The sequence below is a fragment of the Arachis hypogaea genome, chromosome 1 (assembly GCF_003086295.3).
Source record: "Arachis hypogaea cultivar Tifrunner chromosome 1, arahy.Tifrunner.gnm2.J5K5, whole genome shotgun sequence".
NCBI classification, from domain to species: Eukaryota; Viridiplantae; Streptophyta; class Magnoliopsida; order Fabales; family Fabaceae; genus Arachis; species Arachis hypogaea.
In genome coordinates this window covers 54,923,809-54,945,187 of record NC_092036.1, presented here as the reverse complement: position 1 = coordinate 54,945,187, position 21,379 = coordinate 54,923,809, and the positions used below count along the sequence as shown (strand labels likewise).

The 21,379-nt window shown below is 34.4% G+C and overlaps 1 protein-coding gene across 2 annotated transcripts; it reads right to left on the bottom strand.

The window, feature by feature from the left end:
- Positions 1–13,276: 13,276 nt before the first annotated feature.
- Positions 13,277–19,669, bottom strand: LOC112804520 (uncharacterized). Of its 2 annotated transcripts, none has more exons than XM_029298416.2 (13): positions 19,177–19,669; positions 18,924–19,052; positions 18,483–18,677; positions 18,016–18,063; positions 17,804–17,932; positions 16,875–16,999; positions 16,041–16,151; positions 15,624–15,732; positions 15,236–15,354; positions 14,618–14,771; positions 13,866–14,010; positions 13,625–13,754; positions 13,277–13,543 (listed from the first exon to the last, which is right to left on the bottom strand). In XM_029298416.2, the coding sequence occupies exons 1-12, from the start codon at positions 19,291–19,293 to the stop codon at positions 13,735–13,737; spliced, it is 1,401 nt and encodes a 466-aa protein (XP_029154249.1). In that variant the 5' UTR covers positions 19,294–19,669; the 3' UTR covers positions 13,277–13,543; positions 13,625–13,734. The 2 variants fall into 2 exon arrangements, with proteins under 2 accessions (XP_029154249.1, XP_025703341.1); XM_025847556.3 differs by having other exon boundaries at positions 13,625–13,693.
- Positions 19,670–21,379: the final 1,710 nt, after the last annotated feature.

The window sequence follows — 21,379 nt, the reverse complement described above, 5'->3', positions numbered from 1 at the left end:
GGGGTCCCAAACAAAGTACGTAAAGCCCTTGTGTGAGTTCAAACAGGCTTGTAGGCTCCCGGAGTGTTGAATGTCAGAATAGACTCCAGGATCCCAAACTTTTCTTCTACACCCGTCTTTGTCTTGATCTACATTGTTCCAGTCGGGTGAGGAGTAATCCGAATTCTCACTACAGTGACCAAATAGCTTCCGAGATCCTTTAAATTGAGCTTGACACCAATTCCTGCACCTCAAATTGAAGTGCGAAACCTCATTGAATCTTGCATACCATCGCTGAGTGTGAGTCATTTCCCTTTTTCTCTTAAAGCCGCAGAGAGCTCTAAGCTGGCCATCTGTTTCAAGTAAACCATATTCAAGTGGAAAAGTAAAGATAAAAGCTAAGGATTTTACCCACTTGAAGTCTGTAATTGGTGGTAATGGCCTTGGGATAGGTGTTTCCAGTGGTTCTGCAAGCTCTACTCCTTTGTGGTCTTCTGTGAATTCCTCCACTTCTTTGCAAATCTTTTCCATTCCAACCATGTCTTGGTCAAAGTCTTCCATATCTTCCTCATCACTCGAGTCATAATTAGCAGGTTGAGAAAAGTCGACCTCTACATCATCTTCGTATTCACTTGGGGAAGATTCTTCTGTCTCAAAGAATTCACTTGCGGATGCAAGTTCATCACTAGGAAGACTCGACTGGTGATCATCATCATCAAGGAAACATGTGTCTTGGGTAATTCCGTCTAGTTCTTTATAAGATATCTGCATTGGGGGCTGCGCAACATCCTCTTTAGCATCAATTGTAATATCCTTGACGGAGTTCTCCACAACTCTGGATTCAAGTGGCAATTCGGCATCTCCTAAATCTTCAACCAACTCTTCTTCTTCTACAATGACAGCGCCCTCTACTTGTTTCAGTACAAAGTTATGCTCAATGCTGTCCACTAGAGTCTCTAGTGTCTTCTTCGTGCTGCGTTCTTCATTAGATTCTCCACATGAAGCCATGGGAGTCTGTTGAGTGTCTAAACGTCTGGAAGATAATTGATTTATTGCTTGCTCCAGTTGATCAAGGGTTGCACTGAACTGGTTTACTGATTCTTCGAAGCGAACCTGTGATTCTTGGCTCGATGAATGTGAACATGGTGTATAAGGGAGTGGTGGTTCTTGGGAGTAATTGGATTGGTGTTGAGGTGGATAAGGATCATATGGCGGTGAATGGTGAAAAGAAGCTTGTGAGTATGGTGGATTGGGGCTGTGTTGAAGGGATGGTCTCTGCGCATAGGGTGGGGCTTGTTGGTAGCTACAAGGCAGTCCACCAAATCTATTAGTTGGGCATGCATTGTAAAATGATCTTTGTCCATGATATCTAGGAGGGTGTTGTTGCCTAAAGGGTTGATCAGATCCTTGTGGCTCCATCCATCTTTGATTGCTTAGACCTTGATGCATAGTCCTATTATAGCTTCCATTCCTTGCAACAAAATTAGAACCAAACACAAAGCGAGAGGGGTGAGAATTCATAATAGATATCAGAAATAAGAGGGAAGAGAGAGAACAAATAAACAAGTAAAAGAAAAAAAAAATTTTGAAAAATATTTACAATAACCAATAATAAGGCACATGTTTGCAATTCCCCGGCAACGGCGCCATTTTGACGTTAGAATTTTTGCTAGTAAAGAATTTTATAAAGTCGCGTTGTAGATATAGTTTCTGAACCAACAAAAATCCCTTCGTGCAAACGTTTTGGTTGTCACAAGTAACAAACCCCTAAATAAATTGATAACTGAAGTATTTAAACCTCAGGTCGTCTTCTCAAGGAATTGTAGGGAGGTATGTTCTTATTATTGGTTATGAAGATTGTAAATTGGGGTTTGAGAATGAGGAATGAATATGGCAAATAATTTAAGTGGCAATTAAAATAAATAAATACTGTAAAGCAAATATTTTGGCAAGGTGTGAGAAATTGGAAGTCCAGACTTAGTTATTCTTATCAATAATAATGAAAGTTGAATCTTAATTCCACTTAGTTAACCTTTGCTAAAGCAAAGGAAAGTCAAGGGACTAATTAGTTTTACCTTCGAATCCTATTTATTTCCTAAGAAAAGGTTGGGATTATTGAAGTTCAGTTCAATTAGCAAAGATAACAGTTATCAATTATGTTGAGCTAAGATAACTCCTGAGTTACTGATTTCTTAACCAAGACCAAAAGGAAGGAAATTAAATCTACTGGAATAAGAAAGTCTTCAGATTGGGAATAATCAATGACAATAATAAAGAAAGCAATATTAAACTAAAATACCTTAAATAACATTAATTCAAAAGAGTAATCTGTAACATAGAAGAATTCATAAACTAAATTGAGAAAGCAAGTAATGAAAAAGGAATATTGAACCTGGTAAAAAGATCATCCTTGAAGCAAATAAAATCCTAAATCTAAATCCTAATCCTAAAGAGAGAGAGAGGAGAGAACCTCTCTCAAAACTAGATCTAAATCATGGAAAGTAACTAAAAATGCGAGCTCTCTCTGAATGGATGCATTCCCCCACTTCATAACCTCTGGTCTATGCCTTCTGGACTTGGATTTGGGCTAAAAAAGGCTTCAGAATTCGCCATGAGCGTTTTCTGCAATTTCTGGTGCGTGGCCACTGTCACGCGTCCGCTTGGGTCACGCGGTCACGTCGATTGGAGTTTTCCTTATCGCGCGGTCGCGTCAGTCATGCGGCCGCGTCGCTGCTTCTTCACGCTTGGCATGCGGCTGCGTTGTCCATGCGGTCGCGTTGCTGCCAGTTTCTTCAGAAACTCCGTTTTGTGCTTTTCCTTCCATTTTTGTATGTTTCCTTTCCATCCTTTAAGTCATTCCTGCCTTAGAAGATCTGAAACTACTCAACACACTAATCACGGCATCGAATGGAAATAAAAGAAATTAAAATAATTAATTTTAAAGCATAGGAAACATGTTTTTCACATACATCACATAATAAGGAAGGGAAAGTAAAACCATGCAATTAATATGAATAAGTGGGTGAAGGATTGAATAAATCACTCAAACTAAGCACAAAATATATCATAAAATATGGGTTTATCAGTAGGCCATATAGGTAAGTGAGCAATTTGAAACAATGGCCTCAATCATATAAGTGCATGTATACATGAAATAATGGACATATAGAATCAGACAAATCAAATATCACAATCATAGAGAGAGAATAATGCACTCAAGAATGAAAATAAGTGGTTATATGATGTAACCACACAATTAGGCTCAAATCTCACATGCTTGTGTTCTTAGCTCAAGAACATGATCCACAATTGTATAATTCAAGCAAGTTCTAAAATTTTTTTTCAATTAATTGGGGTGCCCTATAGATAAAATCCTTGAAAAATATCATGATTTTGACTAAGCTTAATATATACATATGCAAAATAAGAAAATGCAACTAAAAATCCTAAAATGAAATGCAAAATTGTTGGGATTAGAAACTTGTCACCCAAAAACGCTAAGTAGTCGAACGACCTCCCCACACTTAAAAGTTTGCACCGTCCTCGGTGCATCCAAAGATGAGCAACGGGGTACGGCAACTTTTCTAGTTGCTACCTTCAGCTAGTAGGACAACCGGTTGCTGCGTGTTCTTCCTCCCGCTTCCATTGTTGCTTATAATGACTTATCCTGAAAGTAGAAAATAAGAGATAATAAGACAAGTAAATACACAAGCAAAGAAGCATGGATTAGTTGAATGAGGTAATTCACTAGAATTGAGTGGGCGAATTGGTGTGACATTAATGAGAGATAGGTGTGTGGGTTCTAAAATTGCGCACGATTTAGAATACACACACTAGTACAAAAAGTTATGTCACAATTACACAAAAGAAAACATGCACTTCACTCATTCTAGTGTGCTTGAGATACTTTAAAAGACTTGTAGGTTAAGGCAACCAAACAAGTAGTGAAGAAGCATAAAAGCATTCAAGCAAAAATCTAGCAATTATGAAATTGGATAATGCATGGACATTGATTAATGTGCAAGTAATTTAGTGAACAAAATGGTATATGAAACTTACACAACAATCAATGACACATATTGAAGTTGTTGCAACACCTAAGTGACATAGAGGTGGAACACATGGGTGCTATAGAACTTGGGAAAAAGAAGATAGAAGTGGAAATCAATCACATAGCAAGCATGGTCCACAAAGGTTTACAAAACTCAAAAATATGTCACTAGGTAAGCTTTCGATATAATTTCACAACTCTACAATCTTAATGCATGAAATAAGTGATGTGAATAAGGGTAAACCATAAACAAGCATCACCTAAAAAAATGCAATGATAATATACAATTGCATAACAATAGATGACGAATGCATGGTGGCCAAAACATGCATTTCAAAAGAGTTAAGAAGCTTAAACACAATGTAACATGTACTTGGTGTTCACAAATGTTAAGCATGGAAAGTTCTAAACCAAGTAACCAAATATAACCTCAATAAAGAAATCCAACAATGACAATTAACAACAATGATGTTAAGATAACATCCTATTAATAATGAGCAGCAATAAATAGTAGACAAGATTAGTAATCCAACACTTATAATGAAAAACAAAAATTAAACTAACTAACTAACTAAAAGAAGTGGTACTACATGATCTTTGGTAGTGTTGGATGATGTTTGAAGGGTGGAAAGAAAAGAAGAGAAGAGAGAAGAAGGGAAGAAATGGAAAGAAAAGAAGAAAAGAAGGTGGGTGAAACAGGGCAATCCACACATGCGCATCATGTACGCGTAAGCGTGGATTGATGAAATGGAAGCGACGTGTACGCGTTACGCACGCGTGCGCATGATGAGTTATTTGGAGTGGCGACGCGTACCCATGAGGTACGCGTGCGCGTGCCTTGGGCACAAAGTTGGCACACTTCAGGCATAACTCTCGGGTGAATATATGGAGGGGTGGAACTTCTGGATCCACGCGTACGCGTCATGTACGTGTGCGTGTGGATGGTCGAAAATGCTTGGGGCACGCTTACGCGTGGGTGACGCGTACGCATGGGTTGGTGCTCTGTTTTTCAAAATTTTTCTAGGTTTTTGTACCAAACCAAGCATTCCAAACATCTGAACAACTACCAAAACATCATAAAACCCTATTTAACATACTAAACTCCCAAATAAACATATCTAACCAAACCAAACATAAAATTAAACTAATTATTAGCAATATTTACAAAAAAAAAAAGGAAAGATGTTACCATGGTGGGGTGTCTCCCACCTAGCACTTTTGTTTATTGTCCTTAAGTTGGACTTATGGGGAACTCTTATCAAGGTGGCTAGTGCTTGAATCCATCCTTGAACATCCACCAATGCTTCGACTTCCATTGTGCTTCATCATTCAAATGTACTATCTCCAAGCTTTGATGTAGTTCTTCACAAACCATGGGCTTCCAAAGTTGATTCTCCTTGTGTGATCCGGGATCCCACACTTTGTTTTCACACCCGTCCTTGAGTTGATCATGGTGATTTTCTTCGGGTGGCAAGAGGGATGAATTCTCATGGAAGCACCAAACTACCCTCCTAGACCCATCCAATTGAGCACTAGTCCAACCCTTGCTCCTTGAAGCTTTAACCATAATGAGCCTAGACTTACAATGCCAACCACTAAACATCCTCCTCTTACGCTTAATTCCACAAAGCGCCCTAAGTTGGCCATCCGTCTCAAGCAAACCATGTTCAAGTGGGATAATAAATCTAAGAGTTAGAAGTTTAACCCATATGAAGGATTAGATGACAACCTAGGGCAGGGGTTCCCAACGGTCTTGATAAAGCATGTTCCACTCCCGTCCATCCCCTTCTGAAGGCTTCCACTACTTGGCAAGGTTCTTCAAGCTTCACCCATTGCCAAGCTTCCTCAAGTTCCCATTCTTCTTCACCAATGTCCTCTAGCTCTTCCCCATCACTCAAATCATACATAGGAGGTTGAGTGAAATATACCTCATCATCAATTCTAAGTATAGTGGGGAAGGACTCTTCAAACTCAAAAGGATCATATGTTGATGAGGAATCATCATAAATAGGAGGACCTATTTCTTGGGTCACTTCTTCCAATTCTTCAATCACATTGTGCCTTAGAGGTTGTGCACTCTCCTCCTCAACATCAACTTCAAATTTCATGGAAGAAGGCTCTTCAACTTGTGATTCCTCTATGTACTCAACATATCCTAAGGTGCCAACCACTACTTTCTTTGGTTCAATCATCTCTACCTTCTTCTATTGTTGCACTTCTTTCTTTGACTCCTCTTCTTCACCTTGGAGCTTCAAGTTCACTCCCTCACTAAGCTCTTTGGGTGCTTCTCCACATTCAACAATGGAAGTGCTTTGATCGCATAGGCTTAGGCGGGATGAGACTATGTTGCCAATGGCTTCTACCATGATAACCATTTTTGCTCTTAACTCTGCAAACTTCTTTTCATCTTTCTCTTATCGCCTTAAGATATGAGATTCAAGATCTCTTAGTTCTAGCATGAGGGCTTCATCGGGAGGCGGTGGTGGAAGAGAGGATTCATTATTCCAGGGAAGGTTGTTGTAATTGGAAGGTGGTTCATATTGGTGAAATTCTTGAGGTGGTGTATATGGATTTTGTGGTTCATGGGAGTATGGGTGTTGGAATGGTGGTGGTTCTAGATATAGTTCATATGGTGGTTGGTATGATGAATATGGGTTGGGATCATACAGAGGTGAATGGTGGTATGAGGCTTGTGAGTATGGTGAAGGGCTATATTGAGGAAGGGGTTCATATGCATATGATGATTGTGGTTGACAACCACACTGAGGGTCATCACATATAGTAGATTGGTATGCATCAAGATTTGAATTGTACCCATAAGAAATCGGAGGAGGTTGTTGCCAAGAAGATTGTCCATAAGCTTGGGGATCCTCCCACCTTTGATCTCTAAATCCTTGATGCATGTTATCACTGTAAATTCCATCTCCTACAACATAGTTTGAACCACACTCACAGCCAAAGTCGTGAGAATTCATAGTGAAAGAGAAAATAAAAAACAAAAGCTAACAAGAAACAAAGAGAACAAATCCTAAAACTAACAAAACGAACAAACAAACCAAAAATCAAGCTATTCACAATATATACAATAGCCAATAACATAGCACCATTGTGCTCCCCGGCAAAGGCGTCATTTTGATGAACGAATTCTTAACGGTTTAGAATTTATCTGATGGAATCTCGTTGTAAAGTATAGTTTCTAAACCAATCAAAAATCCTTTCATACAAAAATTTTGGTTGTCACAAGTAACAAACCCCAAATGAAAATTAACTGAAGTATTTGGACTCCGGGTCGTATCACGAGGATTGCAATGAAGTGGTTAATTATTGGCTATGAAGGGATATTTGGGGTTTTTTTGGAATAAGAGACATGAAAAGTAAATGATAAGGAAATTCAAATAACAAAAAGGCCTTGTCAAGGGTTGGTGGTCAAGGATCTCTATCCTTATCACTAACCACAACATGAGAATTGGCAAGGATCAACCCCAATAAGTCATCCTCTAAATGATAAAGGAAAGTCAAATGAGCTATGTCAATCCAAGTCCATAAGTCCTAGTTCTCCACCAATTCAATTAGTGATATCTAAGGTCAATGGCTCCCAATCATCAATCACTTGGACATTAGCAACTCAAGAGTTTCTAAGTTACCTTCCCAAGCCAAGAGCATAAAATTCTACTCTAAAACCCAACCAAGCATTTTATCAAACACTTGGTGGGTACAAATGGAAAGCATAATAAATGGCAGGAATTAGTGAAATCTAACAACTACCAACTACAAGGAAGGTAAAATCTCAACTCAAATCAACAATAAAAGAACATCAAACATTAGATTGCATTAAAGAAAATGTCCAAATCCAACAAGAGTTCATCATCACAAAAGATAGAAAAAAGGGGAATTAACATGAAAACTAAGAGGATTCAATAATAGAAACATGAAATTGTAGAGAAAACAAGATGAGAACATGAAATTAGAACTAGATTTAAGATGAAATTAACCTAATCTACCCTAATTCTAGAGAGAAGAAGGAGCTTCTCTCTCTAGAAACTGCACTACAAGATGCTAATGCTACAACCAATTGCTCTCCCATTTTCTTGGGCTTCGATTATGCATGAAATACACTCAGAAACAGGTTGGAATTGGGCCTGGGCTGCTCAGAAATCGCCTCCAGCGTTTTGCCATTAAGTGAGTCACGTGTGAGTATCGACGCGTACGCGCCATATGCGCGTGCGCGTCGATTAGCTATTTCTTCATCTGCGCGGACACGTCATGTACGCGTGCGCATCTCTATACGAAATCACTTTTGCGCGTGCGTGCCTTGTACGCATGCGCGCCCATCGATGCATTCCCAATTCTTGTTTCCTCATGCATTCTCCACTTTGCATGCTTTTCTCCTCACTTCTTCCATCCAATACTTTCCTTATGAACCTGAAATCACTCAACAAACATATCAAGGCATCGAATGGAATTAAAGTAAATTGAATTTAACTATTTTAAGGCCTAAAAAGCATGTTTCACATTTAAGCACAAATCAAGGAAGAATTGTAAAACCATGCTATTTCATTGAATAAATGTGGGAAAAGTGATAAAATCCCCCAAATTAAGCACAAAATAAACAACGAAATCGAGGTTTATCACCTTTCTGCCATGCTCAGGATATAGTGCCAGTCACACTCTTTCTTGGTGCATCCTAGTGTATAATATCCAGCACTTTTTCTTGCACCCCCTGGATATAATTCTAGGAACACTCTTTCAGGTTATAGTGCCAGGAGACTACCACAGCCCCTATGTCGGCTTACCAAATTTCAGTATATCATTAATATATATAATCCGTCTCGGCATTCCAAGTCTCAAACTCATCAAAATCATCAATTCATATTCTCACTCTATTCCTAACTTTTCATCAATATACTACTTCACAACTCAACTCTCACTAATTTCATCCACCCGTCTCCCAAAACCAAAGTTGCTGATTCTAAACTCATAACTAATTCCCTTTTTAATTCACTTGTGTTCTCCTTTATTTCAAAGCCTAAATGCTAGCTAAGAGGTCTTAAACAAGCGTCAAGGAAGTTTACAAACTTTTCGGGAAGGTAAAACAGGTAAAGACAGATATTTTTGTGAAAACAGGATTTGTGCGTACGCATGGTGTGGGTGCGTATGCACGCACCAAAAGGCTTTACCAACTTGTGTGCACGCATGATGTTGAGCGTATGCACAACTTGTAAATTTCTCAGCGTGTGCGTGCGTACACTCTCTCGTGTGTACGCACGAGTTACAACACTCTCTTTGTTCTGTACGTTCGCACAAGCACACAAATCAGAGATTCAAATTTTCTGCAACTTAGCCAAATCAGTTTTTTGCACCTAACTTCCGACGTCCATAGCTTCCTCTAAAAAATTTCGATTTCCTAAATCTTTAAACCGTTTTAAAGCCCTTAAAATTATCTTTAATTTGAAATAAATTTTACTCAAATCCAAAATCTGAGGCTCAAGTTATGATCCGTCGAAATTGGTTAAAAACAAGAATTTACCCAATTTGTCAAATCCAACCTTCCAAGACAAATCCACCACACATAATACACATACACACATTCAATCAACCACAACATACAATCCAGTCCTATCATAAAGGCCACTAGCCTAAGTTTCATGGAACATTACATATTATCTAAAGAAAATCAAAACCATACCTTGATTGATTCTCAACACGCTCAAAACACCGAAACAAGGCCACCAAGCTTAATCCAAAAGCTCTAAACTCAATCTCAATGCTCCAAGTAGCCAAAATAACTCCAATAATCACCAAAGCTAAATCTAACATCATATAAAATACCAAAATCAACACTAGGAGTAACTAAAATATCAAACCACAAGGGTTTCAAAGAGTCTTACCTTACCTACTAGTATTATGGACAAAATCCAACAATATTCTAATGCTAGATCACCCTTAAACAACCAAAATCACAAAATTTATTCAAAAACCAAACCTAAAACCCAAAACTTTTAGGGAAGAAAACTGGAGCATGAATTTCAAGATTCTTACCACTTTGTTTTGATAGAATCGAGGAGCTCAGCGAGAGCTTCGCATGGCCGCAAGCGGCACGCAAATCGGAGCACCGTAACTTAAGTTATGAGCAATTGAAGGAGGAGGATGAATAGTAAAAAAGGTTTTCTTCTTCTCTTCACAAGTTCCGCGCCCCTTTCTTTGTATGTGTGTGTTACTAGCTGAATGCTCATTAAGTTAGTGTATTTATATGTCAGGTTTGGATCCAATTTGTCTAATCCGTCAGTGTTTTAGGTTCGTTTAGTCCAACTTCGAGCCAAAATCTTTAGAATTAGAGCCCGATTTTCAATTCTAAATATTTTCCTAAACTTATCTATTGTTTTATTTTTCTCTCACGTAGTAGCAAACAAACATAAACCGGTACTACCACCTAAATTACCGGTATACATTTTTACGTAATTTTCTGCACATTTTTCTAATTAATATTTCTAGAATTTTAAATCTATTTCGAACAGTTATATTATTATTTTAAACCGGTATTAACATTCGGTTCTTATAGTATACATAACTTTGTGGGGTAAGTACTTCTACTACCATTTTTAAAAAGTGTTAAAAAATATATATGTATATATATATTTATGTCTCATTATAAAATTGTATTTTTTCCCATATAAAGTTAAAAATGATCTTATTAACTTTTGTTTAAAAAAATATTTTTTTTAAATTTAATCTCACACAATAATAAGTTTTTCAATAAATTTTATCTTAAAGTACAATATATATTAAATTAATTTAATAAAAATAGAATATTATAATACTATTTAATTAAAAGATTTATTTAGTTAAAATTTATATTCTTGATTTTTTTTACTAAATATTAATATTTACTAGTAAATTAAAGAATTTTGCACTACATTTATATTTTGATAATTTATTCTCAAATATAAATTAGATTGAAAATTATTTTAAAATGAGTTAAAATAATAAAACATTTAGTACTATCTATCTATCTATCTATCTATTCGACTAATTTTGTTATTGCCGTCGTTGTTTTTTGTTGTCATTATTATTATTATTATTATTATTATTATTATTATTATTATTATTATTATTATTATTATTATTATTAGAGTTTAATTTTGATACATTGATAGTGTTAAATATTTAAAAGTAATCTTATTTTTTTAATGATATTTATAAAAAATTACATCAAAATCTAATCTTTAAAACATCTTTTAAAAATATATTATTTATTACTAATTTTATAACTAAAATGTGTCACATATCATTTTTTCATTACAATTGAAAATAAATATTTTTTTTTCAAAATTAAAGAGTTCTCCCCTTCTCCCTCTCCCTTTCTCTATCTCTTCTATTCCTTCACTATTCTATCTCTCCTATATATCATTATCAATGACTAATTATAAATTTGACAATCAAATGTGCAACATCACATTCTCTAATTGCATTCAAATTAATATTAAAATATTAAAATAGAAATATAGCTATATTATATATTATATATTACTAACTAATTTAATAACTAAAATGTGTCACATGACACTCTCTTAATAAAATTGAGATGAAACATTTCCTTCCAAAATTAATATACTCTCTTCGTACATTCTCTTATCTACCTCTCTCATTTTTCTATTTCTCTCTATCCTTCCCACTCTATAAGTCTATATATAATTTATAATTTATATTAGTAAATTGACAAATCAAAATATGTCATTAGATATTTTTCATTACAAGTAAAATAAAAAATTTTTCTTCCAAAATTAACAAACTCCCTCTCTCCTTCTTCTTTATCTTTCTTTATATTTTCTCTCATTCTCTATTTTTCTCTATCTTTCTTTTCTACAAAAAATAAAATTAACAACATAATGTAATTCAAATAAAAGATATTATTATATGCATATTACTAACTAATTTAATAAGTAAAATGTGTCACATGACACTCTCTTATTAAAATTGAGATGAAACATTTCCTTCCAAAATTAATATACTTTCTTCGTACATTCTCTTATCTACCTCTCTCCTTTTTCTATTTCTCTCTATCCTTCCCACTCTATAAGTCTATATATAATTTATAATTTATATTAATAAATTGACAAATCAAAATATGTTATTAGATATTTTTCATTACAAGTAAAATAAAAAATTTTTCTTCCAAAATTAACAAACTCCCTCTCTCCTTCTTCTTTATCTTTCTTTATATTTTCTCTCATTCTCTATTTTTCTTTATCTTTCTTTTCTAAAAAAATAAAATTAACAACATAATGTAATTCAAATAAAAGATATTATTATATGCATATTTTTTACTTAATTTTAAAATTTTACTGTTTATCTTTCTAATCTATATTTTCACTTCTTTTTTTTTAAATATTTATTATATATAATTTAGCGAGAATACTAATGTTGTGATTAAAAGTTATCAAGATTCAATTATTTTTTTTAAAAATAATTAAATTAATTTTATAACTATCAGTATAAATTTTTTATGCTAATATTTAATTATATTTTTATATACATAAAGAGAAAAAATATTATTTTTAAATAGCAAGTATAAAAATTAATTATTTCTATTTGTACAACAAACTTAACACCTAAATACATATAAAAGCATACACATTAAATTCTTTCAAATTTTAGATAACAAATGTTAAAATTAATTATTAGTAAAAAATTAAACTCTTTCACATGAAAATAATAATTAAAAATCTTGTTATTTGACTTTTTTTATCTACAAAAATTCCGTTTTTTTTTTAGTCGACAGGACTTTTATTCCCTACGATTTTTTTATAAAAGTAATTTTATAAATCTTTTGTACCATAATCTATAATGTCAGGACAAAACCGACATAATTTTAAAAAATTTATATTTCTATAATGTTATTATGGATAAAAATACTAGTATATTATATATTTATCCCCACAACTTAAAATTTCTAGATCCACTGTTTGAAAGAATCAGTCGTGTCATCATAGCAGAGAGGGTGTATAGAAGACACTCCCCAAGACCGCATTGTTAGGGAACTTCCTCAATAACAGGCTCCCTCCTCCCGTTTGAGATGGTGCCTTCCATCACATATACACCGTGTTGAGGAACTATATTACTCTCTTAGTTTGCTATGAATGCACCAATTTGGTCAATGTACAACTATTTCAAATAGAGTAAATTATAGATGGTTGGTGATGCAATTAATCCCATGAAAATAAAAGGTACAATTCCAAAATAACAAAATTTAAAAGAATACCCTCCAAGGCACCACAAAATCTTATTATGATAAATTGTAATCAAATACATTGATTATTTTGAGACAGAGAGAGCAGACTAAAAATAAATCGTGATGGAGTTAATCTTGTAAAAAAAATAATAATAATAATAAAGAAATAGAAGAAAACGGCACAATCCAAAAATTAAAAAAAAAAATTCTAAAAGAACCTGCAAGGTACCGCCACCCAAAATCCTAGTGATAAAATACGGATCATCGGTAACCATCAATGTCAACTGTGAAATATGAAAAATTGAACTTAAATAATTGGCAATTTACCAAGAAAGAAGATGCAAGTAGCTTTGATCAAAACCTACCTATTTAGCCTCTCGAAAATAATCTTCTCCACGAACGGCGTTGTTTAGGCCTGGGCTTAACATCCTTGCCTGTAAGAAAGCCAAGAGCTTGGAATCAGATATTAGCTGGTTTAGCGGGATGTTGGGACATCTAAAATTCACAAAGAAACAACAGAAACAACCAAAGATGTAAGGACTGCATAATGTTTATTGCCATCTATTTTTCAAAGCGTTAATAAAGCTTGAAGTCTTATGGTGACACCTTGAAGTCTTCCCGCCTGAAATAAAGCTTCTTCTGCAATGGGTCGCCACTGTTCTGCACAAGAATAATTGATTCCCAGTCCAACACTAAGTCCCCTCAATAGATGCACTGTCCGAAGTACCGAAAACAGTTCTTCTGGGAAAGACTAGCATAACCAGCCACAAACAATTTTAGGAAATTTAGTTAGGGAAAGTAGAAGCATAGAATATTAAGAAGTTATCTCCACCTTGTTCTGTTACAATAAAAGCTGAAAACATATTCTCCCAAATTTAACGACCAGGAACTAAAAACTGAAAAAGATTTTGCCACCAACATTATAAAAGGATTGGAATTTTCCATCTCGTACATAGTGTAACATTCAAAGATATGACATTATGATCTATATAAAGGAAAAAAGACTCATCATGCGAGGAGCTAGCCAACCAGGAGTTTTTGGTCCTGCCTAAAACCCATTAAAATTTGCCCCCATTTTCCCTTTAAACTTTAGTTATCCTGGAATTAAGTTTTATTTTTATCAATAACTGACACCTGCTGCATCTCAAACTAATGGCTCTAAATCCGGCTTCTAACACTTCATCTCTCCTTAGACTAGTGTAATCAAATTATCTGACATGTTATACAGTGACCTTACCCTGATTAATAAAACCAAATTGTTTCTCACAATAAAAGCATCTTAACACACGAATTTAGTAGCATTCTTACTAATACATAAGGAGGAACAAACAAATAAATATTTGGACTCGAAAACATACTTGAACCCCGATTTTCTTTATTGAAGACTCCTCTGAGAAAGGTTGCAGCATTGTGACCCCAGGAGGCAATTTTGTATCAAACATCGTCGTTGCTAGTCTAAACAATTCTTGTTGCTCATTTTCACAATTGCTAATGGTTTCTATACCAAGCTCCCTATAAAGTAATATTAAAACGAGTATTTAGATCTACAAAATTGAACATAACATAAATTGTTGACATTTTCATTTCAAAATCAGGAAGTTAACTTAAAAAGAGACATCTGTCCTACAATGATCTCTGTATGTGCCAAAGCATATAAAATGTCATGGACATGATGTTGTGATAAAAATCTACCAATTTTGTTGAGCTAAATTGAGATTCAAGTGACAGTTTCTTTTAACTTTGCATGATGACAAATTTAGAAATTTTCTCAATAAAAAGACTAGTTAGGGTCATCAAATCTGATTTTACTAACAAAGAATTAATTACTTTAGACTTCCTTTCCCCCTATCTTATCTATCTCACTTTTGTGCTTCATACTCCACATATCAAGGCTTATCAAACTCATTATCTTGTGTTCATTTGTTCTTATTTTCAACAAACAACAGTAGACGAGACTTAAATATATACTTCAATACCTATAGCTTTTTGCAGCTCTCAATTGGTCACCATCAGCAATTGCAAGAACTAGATTAGCATAACCAAGCCTCAATGGTTCTGGGAGATCCTTCACCTGCCCATAGTCCAGCAAGCCAACCTGACTACAGGAAATGCAAACATTAGGGAATTTACAAGATATAAATTTATATTAGGGCATCAAGTTTTGAAACTAATTTTCAATATCATACAGAAGTCATTTCCATATTTAATATCTTGATGAAGGTCGAATTGGTTGAGTTTTTACTTAATGAAAGAAAGTGACTATTTTAACTAGAAAGATCACATTTCAAAGATATGAGCATATTTAGATAAAGAAACATTTAAGAACATACAAGAATATATATACATATATGGCAGCTGACTTGCCTCTGATCCTTTACAAATCAGGATATTTCCTGGGTGAGGATCTGCATGGAAGAATCCACTTTTCAATATCATTTGACCATAAGCTAGAGTCAAGCTTTGAAGAATCTTCCTGCACTTTTACAGCATAGTTAATAGTGTGATATGCATAGAACTACGTGCATCAGAATGAAGAATTATCCACATTCAGAATCTCTAAGAAGAAGAGCTAATGTTCCTATTTATTAAAACTTCACCATCCCCTCTATGCTCCTGATTCTCTCATCTATATCCTCCCAAAAATTATGGACATGAATGAAATATATTCGAAGTTGAACAAGTGACAAGAATATCAAAATTCAGAATTTAGGTTATATATAAGTATTATTTAAGGCAATATTGTGATATAGTAGATTCATATAGGATAGCTGAGAAGCTTACTGCTTTGCTGCTGCTGCTGCCCTACCACGAGGGTTTATGCCTCTCTTTGCTATTTCATCACCAAGGTTCATTATTGGAATCCCATCAATAAACTCCATCACCAGTACCCTCCTGTACAATCAAGGAAGCATAACATAACCAAAAGAAGTTAACACTAACAAAATACGCATGGATCATAGCTTTCTTGGTCATTTGAAGATTATCAAATATGTAACAGCAACTATTTTGCCATACGGGATTTCTTATGTTCGTCGTTCTTTTCACTTCATCCTAGTTTTTAACAACAAAGAGGCATTTCATAACATACCATGCATGGTATAGCAACCATAAAATTTACTGTGCTTGATTCTCAAAGCACAATCCTCACAACTATATGCACAAAATACTAGTGCTCTAACATTCAAACTCTTAGATTATTTTATTGTTAATGTGTAAGAAACCTATGTTACCAATATCATAGTGCAGCAAGAAAGGGAAAATGGAGAAATAGACAGATAGCAATAAGGAATAGTGGGAGGATAATATTTGTGAACAACACAGCTAAGTTAGCAAAGGGAATGAGGCAGTTAGAACTATATAGGGTGCAGGAAAGTGCTGTGAATAATACATAGGGTTTTGTCTACATAATATTACTTAATTTATCCAATCAGAAAAGCTAGTTTACCTCAAAAACTCATTTTATTAGATAACATAAGTTAATGCTGCAAGCACCAAGACATTTGAAAACAATATACGGGTGACATCTCTTCAAAATAATACAATAAGTTACCAATCTAGTTCATTATTAATATTTCGAAGCAGATTATCAAAAATCCTTTTTGCTGCATAACATACCTAGTAACCATATCTCGTATTACCCGTGGAACCAAAACAGGAGCCCTTCTGTTATTTTGATACAAGAACTTTCTAATACATTCCATCGCAGCAGCTTCCCTCTTGAAATCAAATTCATAGCCAATCTAGAATGTCACATATTTTCATTAGAACAAGTCATAGTAGGTTGTAGGAAGAACCTTAACATTAACATCACTGAGTTATTACAAGTGAGATAAAGAAACTACATAAAAAAAAAAAAAAAAAGTGGTCTACAAAAAATTTACGTGTTAACTGAAGAGAAGCTTGCAAAGATTTCTAATGAGAAGTAATATGTATCCTTTGTTAATATATGCAGCAAAAACAAATAAGATCCAGCTAAATACTGCACTGGTTTTTCGTTCATAAATCTCATTAGTAACACTATGCAACTAATATTTTTAACCAAGTTATGTCAGATTTAAGTTCAAGAAGTTGTCAACAGTTCAACGAACTTCACTCTGGCATAAACACTCAGTCGAGATTTAATCACAAAATGCTACTTGTGAGAGTGATAATATATTGTATTCCGATAAAAGTTGCTGATACATGACTCATAAGAGTACAAGAAACAAATAAGCTGCATGAAGTCAGATATGACAGAAACTTCCTAACCACTCGATTATATAATATACTCCCCAGCATGTTTCTATTATGAATTGCATACACAACCCATCCATCAATCGCTTTCTATATAATAAAAGTACCTAATAAAGTTTATTCTTAATAGGAACTTCTATTTAATCGGCAACTGGGGAAAAATGCGAGTAAGTTCTGTCCTTTGATAAGAATCCTACTAATTAACAAACCAATAAAACAAAATAGGGGAAAAAAGGCATGCATTAATTATCAAATAATCCATGTAGTATAATAAAGCTAACGAACAAATCTAGCAAGCAAATAACGGGCACCTGTTTTTCCATTTCCTTTGTCACCGAATATAGATCAAATTTGATATCTGTCTTTTGCATGTACAGAGCGAAAGCTTGCAAGTTACGGAGATCTGTCATCATCAGATCCTGAACGCCAGGATGTTGAACCTATTATATGCTAAAGAAATCAGAATCAGAAGTTTAGTGGTGTCATGAGGTCACAAGACTAATCACTTATCAACCTCAATTACCTTGACAACAACATCACTTTTATCCCCTCTCAGTCTTGCTTTATGAACCTTGTATGAGAAAAATGGATTTGTCAGAAACATGGTACTGAATGTTCATAAGAATATAGGTCTGTCAAAATATACTTATTCCGAGTTATCACCAAACAGAATGAATTGCTTTGGCATAACAACCATAACATTACTCTAAGGCCCACCCTTAAAGAATAAACATGCGTAAGAGGGAAAATTTTTAAGAAATAGCACGCAACAGGACTTCTTTAAATTCCAAGATAAAACAGTGATTCAACATAAAACATGCACGAGTAACTTAAGAGCAAGTATCAAGGAAAAATCTAAGAAATGTTGATAGGATCATAAATAACAATCCGTTACTGATATCCTAATATATCATATCAGCACAATCAGAAGCATAAGCATGTGTTCTTGAGGGCATTGCTGAGACAGCAGAACAGAAATTTCACACCGACCTGAGCAATCGAAGCAGAACCAAGGGGTTCCATATCAAATCTATCAAACACATCGTCAATACCCTGTCCTAGCTCATTCTCCAGTATCAACTTTACAGTTTGAAATGGGGTCGCAGGAGCCTGATCACACAGCGTGACAAGCCTTCTCACCCACGCAGCCGGGGCTAGGTCAGGCTTCCCTAAAATTTGTGCGATCTGTTCCACAATGTTATGTTCAAATCAAAGATACAACATCATGAGCACACCAATCATAATCGAAACTTAAAAACACCAGCTGAAAATGCAAGTCATAAAAGTAAGCCAAAAATTCAAAGCTGGTCCATAATTTTTCCAAGGACAATGTAAACCAATTGAACAAAAATGCGAAATCCAAACTAAAATACAACTATTCACAGTAACTAAAATGTGATTGAGAAAATAATCTGAAAGGGGAAAGAAAACCTTGAGGAAGAAACCACCGAGGTCGGCACACATGGCGTAAACCTTGTCAGCAGCGAGCTCGTGCTGCCTTTCCCACAATGCTTCTCGCTTCTGCACATCCCTCTCGAAATTCACTCTCACTTGAAACACCTACCAATTCAAAACCACTCGCAATTCAATGAATAAACAAGTAGACTACGCTACAGAGAGAGAGAGAGAGAGAGAGAGAGAGAGAGAGAGAGAGAGAGAGAGAGAGAGAGAGAGAGAGAGAGACCTTGTAACCAGTGTAGATATCAATGGCTCGAACCCAGAATTGGAAGGACCGTTGCAAAGGGCGAAACTGGTAGGAGAGCTTCTCTCTTATGTCGTTGATATCGACAGGGGGAAACATCACTCACTCACTTAGCTAACTATTTCTCTTCTCTTCTCTTCTGCTGCATATATGTATATATATTCGTTGTTCTTGTATAGTATACTGTATAAGCATACGGTATCAGAGATTGGCAGCTCGAACACAAATTGAGATATCTCAATGTATGTCAGTGGCATGCCATATTTGGGTTGCAAGGCTTTTTGTTTTTGTGATTCAGAAGCGTTTGGATGTTGTTATAGGTTGCACGTTATGTCACCTTCACTCATCGCTTACTAGGATAAACCGGTGGTGGGTGCACTTTCTTTCTTTTCCCTTCTTTTCTTTTCTTCTCACTCTGACTATGTGAGGCTCCTAGAGTGGATTAGGGAAATATTCTTCTGTGCTTCGTTAGCATGATTTATGCGTGCTTCACATTTCATAAATTATATACACAACTATTTATTTATTACATATTTTTCAAAAAGATATTTTAAATTAAATAAATAGTTATGCATCTTCTAAAAGGAAATCTATGAGTACAATTCACAGAGTCATAGATTGCTTGGATTAGGGGACCATACATTGCTGCCTAAAACTTGGATTTTATAAATGACTGTTAAGCATCAAGAAGTAACTAATGAAACAGGTGAAGTTATTAGTGCTGTACTATTTTTTCAAACGAACTTAATTGCTTCACATGAGATTCAGGCGGATAATTCTAGTTGTGCTGTCCATGGGACTGTTGACCTATTGTTTTCATCATCTCTTATTATTTTGCTTTTACTATGACTTTGTTTTATTTATGTTTAGTTTAGTTTTTCTTTTTAATAAAAAAAGGGGACATATGTTTGAATTCACTAATATGTGTTTTAAGAGTTCTTCCGAAGTTTTTAGTGAATCCAAGGTGAATTTGGATTGAAAAAAATACCTATGTGAAGGAGGTGTTTATAAAGTACAAATGTTACACTGAGTCATTCTTTGGAACTTGGAAGTGACCCCTAAAGATCATGGGCAGTTACTTTTTTATAGCGTGGGAAGTTAGCCTCCTCAAATTCAGAGTGGTTACTACTAGAGGTGGTAACCGAAATAGTGAAAAAAGCGCTTAGTTTGCTCCGCACGTTAGGTCGGGTATGGATTTCAGAAACCTGTATCTAGGTTAGTCTGACCCAGGTGAACCAGCCCTTTTGTGGTAAATTTGTCACCCTTGGGCCAATCTTCATAGGGCCTAATAATGAACGTAGCCTACATGCAAAAACGGTATGGACTGGGCTTTATAAGGCCTAGATATGGACAAGAGTATTATAAAAGAAAATATTTGATTCATATTCTTTGAAAAAAAGTTTTATATATTTTAAATACATTCAATACAGACAAAATTTAAAAAGTTTCTACTATTATATTTTTAAAATGAGAAACCGATTTAGAAGAGACAAAGAACTTAATTTTTCCTTTGGCAAACTTGCAACATTCATAAGTAGTTCATTCTTTTGACTATTTTATTTAAGAAAAATGTTGAATGAACAAATATTTTTGCATCTAAGTCTTCAATCAAATTTTAATAAGTTGATGTTAATTTTTTTCAAACTAATCTAATTCATATAAAAATCAAATTCATCGAATATAACATAGAAATGTCTGAAAACTAACATATAAATTTTTAGAAAAATAATATAAAAATTTTGTTAAATAACACAAGACGTGAAGAAGAGATGAAAAAAAAAAAGAAACGTGCTCAGAGACGGATCTAGAAATATTATTATTGGGAGGCCAATGACATATATAATATTAAAAAATTATGCAAAAAATTATATAATGTAAAATGTATTACAAAAATATACCGATAAAGAATATATTTTAAAGTGCAAAAAATATGTGTATACTTTTTACTAATGAAGTAGTCGATTCTTGGTATTATAAAATTCATCGGTAATAGAATCTATATCAAAATTTTCAGCAATTTTTTTAAATATAATTAAAAGACAATTGACAAGAAATTCATTTTTTGTTTTATTTCTGAGTCATTCTTCACAATATTCATAGCTAAAAAAGATCTTCCAGTTGTAGTAGTTGAAACAGAGAGAATTAATACCAAATGATAAAAAAAGACGATCACAAGAAAAAAAAT